Raw genomic sequence first — 12,569 nt, 5'->3', positions numbered from 1 at the left:
AATGATGCATCAAATAGGAAAAAAGTAAGCACAAAGCCTGGACGTGGTGATGTAAGCATATAGGAAATTGTCAGTGTGTCAAATTCAATATAGTCCACTCCCATCCCTTTGGAAAATTGATCAGAGAGACAGAATGACTGATTTCACATGTATAAACAGTATATTTTACAGTGGCCTTTTTAGTTTGTTTTTTTTTCATGGAAAATGGATGAGAGCTGAGAGCATTGTTGGTGGTTTAATAATATTTGGACATAGAAGGTGAACAACCACTTTAAGAGATGGTGTAATGACCGGAAATTGAGATCAGTAGTGAACAGGTAACAAGTACATCTCCAGAACAAGTAATTGAAGTTGGCACTGTATCATGCACCACAGATGAGAAGACACAACCAAGCTCTGACACTGATCCAAGACGTTCTGCAAGAGAGAACAAGGGTAAGCCACCTGCTTGAATTTCATAAAAAGCAAATACAAGCCTGCACGTATGAACCAACGTGTTGGGAAGGCTGCTGAAAAGAAGATTAAATCTCTGCATAATAATCAAACCTGGATCAAAAGTAGACAGATTCTACACAGATCTTTGAGGACAACCAAAGGTGTATTGCACTTGCGCACACAGAGCGAGTTAACCCAAGACCAAAACACACTGCTGTGAGGTATTTCCTGAGGGACTTACAAGAGCAAAGACACCTTGTCTTACAGATGTTCTTACCAAACCTCTGCCTGCAGATACACAAGAAGATTAATTTTTTTTTTTAGTTTAAGCATTCCACTGTTGAGAAGGGGCAGTGGAATATATGCAACAGCTTTCATGTTAAACTTGTGTGCTAAATAAGACTGCCACTGTGCATTTTGTTAATGTGTCTTTTCAATGATTTTATGCTTTTGTATTACTGCACTCTATTGTTTTTCCGGTTTCCTCTTCCTTCTATCATTTTGTTCTTGATTTTCCACACCGTGAAATTTTGTCTGTGTTATTCGTGTGTATATAACCAGTAAACCTTCTCACAAGTTGATATGATCATTATAAGACCCCCCCTCTGCCAAAATTTTCTAGAGACAGCTGTGTGGCTGTAACTGCAGAGCCCTTATTCATTTCCCAGATCAGGTATGGGATTCATTATCTGTAAACCCATTATCCAGAAAGCTCCCATAGGGTCCAATTTGGATTTCTAATATTTCCTGTTTCACTGATAAAATGACAATACCTTGTATTATTTACCTTGTACCTTGTATTATACCTTGCCAGTTATTGGTCAGAGGGGCCAGTCGGAGGTACCCCACATGGGTAGCTGTCAAATCGTTTTGAAGGACTCGAATCGGCAGCTTAAATCTGCCTGTGTGTGGCTACTTAAGAGTGACGTCATTGATCTGGGCTTGCATATTATGAGCAGCACCGTGGTACAATGAGTTACAGTCGGTTGTTTGAGTTATCTCTAACAGAAGCCCCCCTAAAAATGTATTAGACCCCTGATTTCTGCATAAGGAGAGAATTAAGAAAGACAGGTTGCAAGGAGGCAGATAGTAAAGAGTAACTTGATTTTTTTAGAAACGGTATGGAATTTTTAGTTCAATATGTTTAAAAAGTTTAACATTTCTTTTAGACAAAGCTTATATTTCTTCTTGTGATGTTCCTATTTTGTCACTAAGGTTTATTGGCCTTTGGCTGTTGGTCTGTTAGGCATAGTCCTTGGCCAGTGCACTTTCTTACCTGGGAATCATTTCTACTTTAGGAAGCACAGACCCCCATTATTTTCACTGCCATACTACAAAAAAATTCGATAAAGCAATCTTTAAGCTAGTGAACTTTAATAAGTTCACTAGCTTAAAGATTGCTTTATCGAATTTTTTTTGGCCTGTCAGTGAGACAGGGCTCTGGTAAATGCTGTCAGGGGGGCAGCAAGTGAATCCAGTATCCTTTTAGGAGAAAAGTGCACACTCTGTGGAACCTTAATATGTCTTTTTATATTTTTTACTGTTTGTTTACTGTTTTGTTCATGTTATTAATCACATCAATCACCAATTTCTTTGCTTTTCTTGACTGTCCTACAGAACCAGGCCTATGAGATTATTCTTACTCTTGGTCAAGCATTTGAAGTTGCATATCAACTAGCCTTGCAGGCCCAGAAATCACGGCCCCCTGAAGATGTAGCGATTAGACTATCTAAACCTGTTCCTAAGCCTCGAGGCAGTATTCGTCGACAAACTGTGAGTATCCGCTAAGGATCCTTTTTTTTTATACTGAAAGACTTGTATAATATTTTGTCCCTTGGAAAGTATATCCTTCAAACTAATAAGTAGTACATATGCAGTTAAACACTATAGTTTATAGTTAAGCATGATAGTTTGTGCAACTCTCTTGGGCTTATGTTACACACAGCATTTATCAGCTGAAATCCATCCCATGTGACCTCTAATAGGTAGATTTCTGCTGTCAGCATTTACTGAATAGGGTGTAGATTTAAGTTTTCTGTTCTAATCTCAGTGGATGCCTTTGTGTTTGACCTGCCATATCTCCACTTATCTCCTTTTCATAAGTCATAAGGATTAGTGTCAAGGCATTTGACTTTTGAAAAAGCTGTTTGGCAAAATGTGTGTCAAGGCATCGTGGAGTTGTGATTTTTTAAATATTTAGCCTTTTATTATAGTGTAATTACTAATTTGCTAATTTAAGATGCCAAAATACTATTTGAGGTTTTGTGGGCGCCCAGAGGAGTGGCTTTTGTTCCTATATGGGTGCAGCTAAGCTGACCTTGTTTTTTATATTGTAAATATACATTCTCTTTCTCCTTGACACTATTCCTTATGACTGTTTTCTCTCTAAAGTCCTTGAGGTTTGCGGTTTATAGGTTGAATTAGCTCTTTTATTAAGATTAGGTAAGGTAAATTTTGAGACCGCAGCCACTTCGTACCTGCCTTATCTTTGCTTTGTGGTATCCCACAGTTTAGTCATTGAGACAAATTGAGACAGTGAAGATTTATTCTTGGGATATCTCCACATCTTTTAATTTTTCTTTTCTTAATGCCTATTTAATAGGGGTGATTTATTTATTAATGATCTGGGAGATAACTAATTTCATTGATTAATTGGTGGTTTAAGATTTGGTTTATTTAAGCTCTGGCACTTTAAGGGCAGTGGCAGACGGGGAGATTAGTCGCCCTGCGAAAATTTTTTGTTCCCGCGGGAACTAATCTCCCCGTGATACCATCCCACCGGCAAGAATGTAAATCGCTGGTGGGATAGCATAAGCATTGCTACGATTTCCCGAAGTTGCCTTGAGAGGAAACTTTGGGCGACTTTGGGAAATCGTAGCAACGCATATGCCATCCCACTTTCGATTTACATTCTTGCCAGTGGGATGGCATTGTGGGGAGATTAGTCGCCTGCGGTAACGAAGATTTGTCGCGGGCGACTAATCTCCCCGTGTGCCACTGCCTTAAATAAGATTAATTAATTGGTATTATCTGATTCAGTTGTGGCACTTGCACTTTATTTTACATTTTATTAATGAATTGAGTGTGTTAATTTATAAGGCTATTGGAATCAACGCAGCACAGATACTTTATTGATTTTTTAAGAGATTGTCTCTATCAATGGTAATTCAGTAAAGCTAAGCACTTTAAAATATATGCACATTATATACTAGTAGCACTAGTCATTTAGCCAGATCTTTTAATGAATTCCTGATCAGTATTACATCTAAGAGAAACAGTAGGATTTCAGTAGATAAGTGATTTTTAACTAAAGGGGTGGTTTTTGTCTTTTTTTATATAATCTTGCTCACTGCACCTATAATAGCTGAGATTATAAACCCTTTTTATATATTGGAATTACAGTTTACCTTCAAACCTGATGGACGAGAGTCTGAAAAATTAGAAAAAGTGGCCTGGCTAAAACTAAACTAAGCTATCAAAATACTGAAGGATGTATTCCATCAGGCTTTCATGCCTCGTGTACATTAAAGCAATACTGTCACGGGAAACATGTTTTTTTCTAAATGCATCAGTTAAAAGTGCTGCTCTAGCAGAAATGTGCACTGAAATACATTTTTAAAAGAACTAAAAGATTTTTTTTTTTTTATTTCATTTTGAAATTTGACATGGGGTTAGTCTAGACATATTCTTCTTTTCCATGTGCTCCCAGCCATGTGACTTGTGCTCTGATAAACTTCAGTCACTCTTTACTGCAGCACTGCAAGTTGGACAGATATCCCCTCCCTTCCTTTCCCACCTAGCAGCATCAAAAGAACAATTGGCAGGTAACAAGATAGCAGCTCCCTGTGCTAAAGGATTCAGCTGCCTTGACTAATAGTATCACCATGGGATAATAGCACTGCTGGCTAAACAGGCAAACCTGCCTATATTGCCTCCCAATAATTTAGGGTGGCTTCAGGTACACTGCCCCATGTGCCATTAACCTCAATTAGCGTATGCACTTGTAAATAAGTAGTACCCAAAATACATTAAATACTTGTAAATAAGTAGTACCCAAAATACATTAAATACATTGAGGGGCAGAAGTAGTGGCACCTAAAACACATTAAATACAGTGAGGTGCAGAAGTAGTGGCATCCAAAACCCATTAAATTCAGTAAGAGATAGAGGGCAGTGGCATTACAAATAAATTAAATACAGTCAGAAGCAGTGGGAACTTAAGCCAGAATACTTTAAATACAATGAGAGACCCCCTTACCCTTCCCAAAAGCAGGTTTCCTGAGGGCTGGAGAAGATTTTAGCATTGTAGAGAGAAAAAAAAATCGAGTTTTCACTGCTAAACATGCCCCACCTAGATGTTGACATGAGAGTAGCACCCAAGCAGGAGAAGTCATGTGTTATTATGTGACTTGGGCTCTATTTAGGTATGCACTAAATACAGGATTTGGTTTGGGATTTTCAGCAAGAAAACTGCACCTTCAGAATAAACTAAATTCCCCAAAAATTATCATTAAATATTGCAGTTTCACATATGTTACCTTGAGCCACCATTTTGTGGTGTTTTTGTGCTTCCTTACTGATTAGCTCACAGCAAAAACATATATGTTGTAACAGGAAGAAGAGAAAAAGGCACCATTCTGCCCATTTATTGGCTGTTGCAGCCTATCATCATTCAAGCTTATATCTGTAGCCTTTGGCAATTTGACCACCCATTTAACCTCCTTACTCTTCACACGCTCACTATCCTCGTACTGTTGTTCCTTTTAATGTAATTGTAGCTATGTGCATCTGTTCTGGTGAAATATTTGTCTGTAGATGTAAATTGTTTTTGTCTTGTATTAGTATTTTTGCTGCAGGAGCCAATTAATAATTGCAAGTCTGTGTGCTCCTGTATTGTGTGTGAGTGCTGTGCCTCATACGAGCCAGAACGCAGCCATAAATTCTTAAAGGCATTTTTTTCTATGGGATTATCCAGGAGCTCATACCTACTAGATTGGTATATTTTTCGTAAAAAGATTCTATTTATAGAAAACAGTATTTAAAATATGGGCCCTTTTATGTGATACAATATGCTCTCGGGGGAAATCTCTTCCTATATGACCTCAACGCACTTACCAGATACAATCACACAGTTGCTGTGATTGTATTTTAGAAACATGGATGTGGTAAAACAAAATACTTATACATCTTCTGCATTTGGTCCCCTTAAATGAGTACAGAGTGGTATATTTGTTGAAGCAAGGACTGAAAAAATGTGTGTGTTTAAAGTAGAATTTACAGGTAACTATAGGAGTGGGGCAGGAAAGTTCTTCATTATGCTTTGGACTTCTGTACCAGCCCAATGGCAACCACAGCTTTTTAGGAGTGAAAATATGTGCCCCCAAAGATGCCCCCAGTAGCTTAGGGGCTGATGCACATTATACTGTATCTATATACAGATTATTAGTACATGGCAGCTCTAAAACTATTGCAGTAAGCATCAGTTTATATGACAGGTAACCCTAATTTTCTGGTTAATAATTTCTGGCAATCCCTAAGAGGTTCTTTGTGTTACTGACACTTTTAACTAAATCCGAAATAGGGACCTCCTGTGACAAATTTGAAGGCCTAAATCACTACTGTTACAGGGATGCTAAATCTTAATGCTGATGCAAAAAAATTAAGTATATATAATATGGCAATATTAGCCATATTCACTTTTAGGGTTTAGTTGTACTTTAAAGACATTTTGTGATGTGTGCATATGCTTATTGGAAACATTTCCTGCTTTACTTTCACATTGTGCTACATAAACATGTTGCCAGTGGCACAAATGCAACCGGACCCACATTCCCTTGGGGCCTCTACCTGGGCACCCCACTCTGCCAGCACCAGTCCAGTTATTGCTTTGAACCTTTCATTTTTATTTCACTTCTATATTACAGGTATAGGACCTGTTATCCAGAATGATAAGGACCTAGGGTTTTGCAGAAAGGGGTCTTTCTGTAATTTGGATCTCCATACCTTAAGTCTACTAAAATATCATTTTAACATTAATGAAACCCAGTGCAATTGTTTTGCCTCCAATAAGGATTAAATATATATTAGTTGGGATCAAGGGTACTGAGTTTTATTACTACAGAGAAAAAGAAAATACATTTTACAAATTTTAATTATTTGATTAAAATGGATTCTATGGGAAATTGCGTTTGCATATTTAGGAGCGCTCTGTATAATAGGCTACGTCAGTGCTGTCCAACTGGCGACCCCCTTCTGTGTGGCCCCCCACCTGTCTGGCTGCTGTTACTACTTACCTTTGTGTAAGCTTTAAATGGTATCAGAACTGAGATTAACCGGCCCCCTGCATTGTTCACACCTCAGATTTAAGATGTAAACTCCTGTATTGTTTAAACATGGAATCCCCTGTACTGTTCACACCTTTTAGTACTTTCATTATTCACCCCTGCAGTGTTCACTCCTCAGACTGTAAGCCCCCACATTGTTCACCCCTCAGACTGTATGTAATGCCTGCCCTATGCTGCCTGTGTGTGCCATACTCTGCCAACCCTATGCTGCCTGTGTGTGCCATACTCTGCCTGCCCTCTGCTGCCTGTGTGTGCCATACTCTGCCTGCCCTATGCTTCCTGTTGAAGGTGAACCTGGCATGGGCTTGTTCTGGGAGTTTGTTCGCAGTTAGAAATAGTCATTATATGGCTATCCCCAGAGGAGGAGGAAGCATACGAATTGGATTTAAGGGTAAGTCTTAATATGACATAATAAAATTCTTTCACATATGTATCAAGGGTGATACCCCTACAGTGAGCACCAACCATGTGGGATGTTGCTGCGCTACCGACATTAATGTTGGTATGGTCTTAAAAGCTATTGTGATAACAGGGGTGTGGTTTTAAAAAGGGGAGTGGTCAAAACTGGCTTATATTAGCGGCCCTCCACCATGTATGCCAGAAAAATTCCAGCCCTTGGTACAATAAGGTAATGCCACATAATTGACATCTTAGCAGAAATGTATTATAATAATTACTGAAATCACATTGTGACCCTTTGTTTACTTTGTCACTTACCCTTCAGGTGGAGTCACTGGAAGGAGAGCATTCTATGGCCACTTATGGTGCAGTGTCTTGGGCAATGGATGAAAAGAAGTAGTAAGACCTAAGTACCCTGTAAGTACATTACCTAACTAATCATGTTAAAACAAGTAAAACATCTTAAATATATTTTCTCTTGTCTTTTTAAGCTATTTTATGGTGGAAATGAGCTACTTTCATATATACCAGTGGTATAAAATGTATTTAAATGTAAAAAAAACAGTAAGTTTGTGTTTTTACATAATTAAAAAATACTAAGAAGATTTACTGAAAACCCACTACAGTTAAATTTATTTTTTTATCTTAATAACAGTTCTCTTTATAAATTATTGGTATACTACAATACAAAGGCTGTTATTGGCCTCTATATGTAGTGGCAGGTACAGGAGGACTCTATTTGGCAGTATACCTGTTTTTTTTGTTTTATGTTTTTTGTTCTTTTTTTACAAGCCAAGGAGTTCAAAAATAAGTACCTGCTTTGAGGCCACTGGGAGCTACGTCCAAGGGGTTGATGAGCAACATGTAGCTCACAAAAGCCACTTACACATATTTTTACAATTTTTTTGACCACACCCACTTTTGTGGCCACGCCCCAATTACCACACCTCATTTAAAAACAAAAATACTCCTTTTATATAGATGAAATGGCGGGATCAGACGCAAATGTGCTATACCCTCATACTGTACTACCTAAGGAAAACAATATAGCAACTCCTACATATAAAATACAAATATAGAGAGAAGGCAGTCAGTTATAAGTGAGTTATAACTATGTACCAGTTTTGCCCCCCCCATACACACTAGCCCCCCTCATACACAGTAGCCCCCTCATACACAGTAGCCCCCTCATACACAGTAGCCCCCCCATACACAGTAGTCCCCCATAAACAGTGCCCCCCCATACACAGGTGCCCCCCATACACAGGTGCCCCCCATACACAGGTGCCCCCCATACACAGGTGCCCCCATACACAGGTGCCCCCCCATACACAGTAGCCCCCCCATACACAGTAGCCCCATATACAGTAGTCCCCCATAAACAGTGCCCCCCATACACAGTAGCCCCCCATACACAGTAGCCCCCCATAAACAGTACCCCCATACACAGTAGTCCCCCATAAACAGTGCCCCCTATACACAGTAGCCCCCCTATACACAGTAGCCCCCCTATACACAGTACCCCCTATACACAGTAGCCCCCCTATACACAGTACCCCCATACACAGTAGTCCCCCATACACAGTAGCCCCCCCATACACAGTAGCCCCCCCATACACAGTAGCCCCCCCATACACAGTAGCCCCCCCATACACAGTAGCCCCCCCCATACACAGTAGCCACCCCATACACAGTACCCCCATATACAGTAGCCCCCCCCATACGCAGTACCCCCCCCATTAACAGTGTCCCCCATACACAGTAGCCCAACCATAAACAGTGCCCCCTATACATAGTAGCCCCCCTATACACAGTACCCCACAGGCGCTCTGCCTTCTTCTACGACGTCTCTCCTTATGCGGCGGTGCCAGGCCCTTTTATAAGGTTGCGCCCCGTGCGTAATGACGTCATGCGTACGCACGGTGCGCAACCTTATAAAAGGCCCTGCGCGCTGTACAAGGAGCCGCATAACGAGCAACGCCGATATAGAAGCTGGAACATCCGGCTCCAGCCAGCGCATCCTGCTGTGCTGGCTAGTTCCATGAATGTCCCGCAATGCGGGACATTCATGGAACTATCCGGGACAGCGGAACGCGCCGGAAAAAGCGGGACTGTCCCGCGAAAAGTGGGACAGTTGGGGGGTATGCATTGTGAAAAACATTAGCATATTATTTATATTTATTTATACCCACAAGTTTTTAGAGCTCCTTTTAGATGTTTGTATTGAAAGGAATACAAACATCTAAAACGAGCTCTGAAAACTTGGGGGTACCCAGACTGGGCCTTTATCAAAACTAAATCAAAGACTAGCAAATAGACCAGACCAACAAACAAAAGGGAGGAACACAGCAGGCGAAGTAACATAGTCATCCCATATGTTGCAAGGAAATCAGAAAAGGAGAATATTCAACAAACATCGCATTCCTGTGTTTTTCAAACCCAGCAACACTGAGATAAAAGTTTGGTGCACCCTAAAGACCCTACACCAGGGGTGGCCAAAACGTTGATCGCAATCCACCAGTTGATCCCCGAGGATTTCTGGTGGACCGCGTCTAAGCCGGGAAATGCAGAAGTGCAGTGTGTTTATTGGGTATGCGTACATATGCTCTGGCACTTTCTGCAGTGGCATTTCTATATTTTATTTACATTTATTATTCATGTTTTTTATACTTGCATATCAAAAACAGTGTTTAATTGACTTTCTTATATACCGTATATACTCGAGTATAAGCCGATCCGAATATAAGCCGAGGTACCTAATTTTACCTAAGAACTAGAAAAACTTATTGACTCAAGTATAAGCCTAGGGTGGGAAATGCAGCCGCTACTGCTAAGTTAATAATATATCAAATAAATAATAAAAGAACAGCGTGACCCCCTGTGAACTTAAATATATAATGTTGACAGCTGCAGATTTTATTCATTATCAGGGGGATTATATAGACGGTAACAATGGCATGGCGTGCCCTTTAGGGAAGGCTTTGCCAGGGACTGAGCCAATAATGGAGCAGCAGCTTCCTTGTAAGGGGAACTTCATTCTCCTTGGTTATTTCCCAGCCTTACCTCCCCTTTAGCGGCCTGACCCTTCTCTTCTGCTGCTTTGGTTCCCTTAACGGCGACGCGTCCTGCGGGACGGCTGCTGCTTTAGATTTCTTGACCGGCGTCCAGCGGGACGGCTGTTGCTTTCGTTCCTGTACTGGTGCCGCGTCTCGCGGGACGGCTGCGTACGCACACGCATGACGTTCACATGCACGAGTGCGACCGACCGAGTTCACAGGGGGGGGGGATGTTCACTCGAGTATAAGCCGAGCATGAGTTTTTAAGCACATTTTTTGTGCTGAAAAACTCTGCTTATACCTGAGTATATACGGTATTTCATATATATATATATATATATGTGTGTGTGTGTGTTTATACTGAAAAACACGTTGCAGCACTCCAATTCCATGTGTGTTTACATTTATCAATGTCTTTATTTCTCCATCTTTCCAGTTGAGGATTCACTAACAGGTTGTGCACAAACATCTGCAGATTCAGCATCCTTCCAGTCCTGCCATGTGGAAATCACAGGAACATCACTGAGCCACAACAAATTGCAGGGAATATAATAACCTACCAAACTCTGACTTTGTACACACTGTACCAGCTTGCAAAGACAGAATTTTTGTTTTATTATTGGGAGAAACCCTTGTAAAATAGGTTTGAGAGAATATGAGTGATAAATCACCCTAAGACTTCTTACACTTGTGGCTGGCCTTGGATTTGCTTCGGTACTCCATTTTTTCCCTTTTTTTCAAAAGGATCACAGCATCAAGATCAACTATCTTCCAGTTTTATGTAGCAGGTTTTTGTGGTGATAGTTTAATTAAGGACAATTAAAGGTACTTCATTTTCCTGTCTGACCAACCTATCAACACACTCATTTATTGTTGTTCAAAATGTGTGCTCCCCCAATGAACTTTATGAAAAAAAATTGTATATGTTTTGTTTGCTTGATCAGCTTTTAAGAAACTGGAGCTGTCACCTCAGTAACCCTTGGTCACAATTCTTTTCCAGGAGCCACACTGCTACTTCTATGTTCACAGTACAGATGAGAGAAAAATGTGTGGTATGTGTGTGCATTTGAATGTGTCTGCACACACTATAACTTAGGAATTAGCTGTCAGTGTCTGCAAAAGAAACCATGTCTTTTTCCCCTTTATTAATGGTATGTTTTAAGCCTAATTTATTCTTCTTTTTATTTGAGATTGAAAATACAAGTGCATGCGGTACATTTCCTGACCTGTATTCCTAATTTTTATGTGATCAGAAAGCTGTGGGTAGAGATGACAGTGCCCTCTTCAGCTGCATGCAACTGAATCTTAGGTCTTCCATCCTTGCTGGTTTATTCAAGTATTCAAAAGGATATTCTGTCTTCTCCATTGCCCATATGCATTTCTACACACAACGTTCCTCTGACATTTTAGTGCTGTGTGATTCCCTACACTAACATGTTTTCTCAGTACTAGTCAGAAGCTGCTACATATAATTACATATGTAATCATCTTTTAGTTAATGGTGATTCATTTATATGACATTTTCATATGGCTATTTGTAATACAGACAGAAATACACTCTGTTCCACATGAAAGCGTTAGGAAACTTTAGTCTAAAGTATGTTAATGAGTGTATTTCATATGATAGATATAAATAATCCTAGATCTATCACTTTTATTTTTGTTATATTAACTAATGATGTATAATAGTATCTTTGTACAATGACAATGAACACATTCTGGTGTAATGATGTTGATTTTCTATTTACCAATAATGAACACTGCTATGTTGTTGTATTGGTGATTTAATGCATTGCATAAAGATGGTTATCTTTAAACAAATATGTATACTTCCATGAATGAAGGTGCTTTGTATCTGTCTATTACCACTAAAAATGTAAGCAGTTCTCTAATTTAACTTTCAAAACCATTGTCTAATAAGAACCCTATAGAGCGAGTAGTGTTTAATAGTGGACCGCAAAGGTTATTCTTTAATTTCCTTATAACCCTGGACTGATATCAGATTTAGTTGCAGTCTAGTAATGTTATTATTTTGTATACATCCACCGAACTGCTTAAATTATTCACTCTTGGTCAGAAATACACCTGTCAGTGATACTTCTAAAACTGTATTGTGCTTTTTACAGAAAAACTGAATTTTTCTGCCCCTCATCAAAGTCTTTAGCTATCTATTTATTGTCTAAATTAATGATCTATTTTGTTCTAATACCTTTTTACACAAAACAATTTCTGATTTCAGAATTAGGTAACATATTTAAAACCCCATATGCCACTAAATTAACGTGATAGATGTATATAGTTAATTAAATCTGAGATACGTTGTTAAGAAGTTGGC

General features: G+C 39.5%; 1 protein-coding gene across 7 annotated transcripts in view; it reads left to right on the top strand.

The window, feature by feature from the left end:
• The window catches only part of anks1a (ankyrin repeat and sterile alpha motif domain containing 1A), a 169,969-nt gene extending 157,912 nt beyond the window's left edge, over positions 1-12,057 (top strand). For 6 of the 7 annotated variants that reach the window (XM_031895639.1, XM_031895640.1, XM_031895638.1 and 3 more), the window contains 3 exons: positions 2,053-2,208; positions 7,504-7,595; positions 10,671-12,057. In XM_031895639.1, coding sequence (XP_031751499.1) covers positions 2,053-2,208; positions 7,504-7,578 — 231 coding nt within the window. In that variant the 3' untranslated portion in view covers positions 7,579-7,595; positions 10,671-12,057. The remainder of the gene's footprint in view (positions 1-2,052; positions 2,209-7,503; positions 7,596-10,670) is intronic. The other variant, NM_001113009.1, reaches the window with a different exon arrangement.
• The last annotated feature ends 512 nt before the right edge of the window (positions 12,058-12,569 follow it).

This window comes from Xenopus tropicalis, chromosome 2 (genome assembly GCF_000004195.4).
Source record: "Xenopus tropicalis strain Nigerian chromosome 2, UCB_Xtro_10.0, whole genome shotgun sequence".
NCBI classification, from domain to species: Eukaryota; Metazoa; Chordata; class Amphibia; order Anura; family Pipidae; genus Xenopus; species Xenopus tropicalis.
This window is presented reverse-complemented; position numbering and strand designations above follow the sequence as displayed.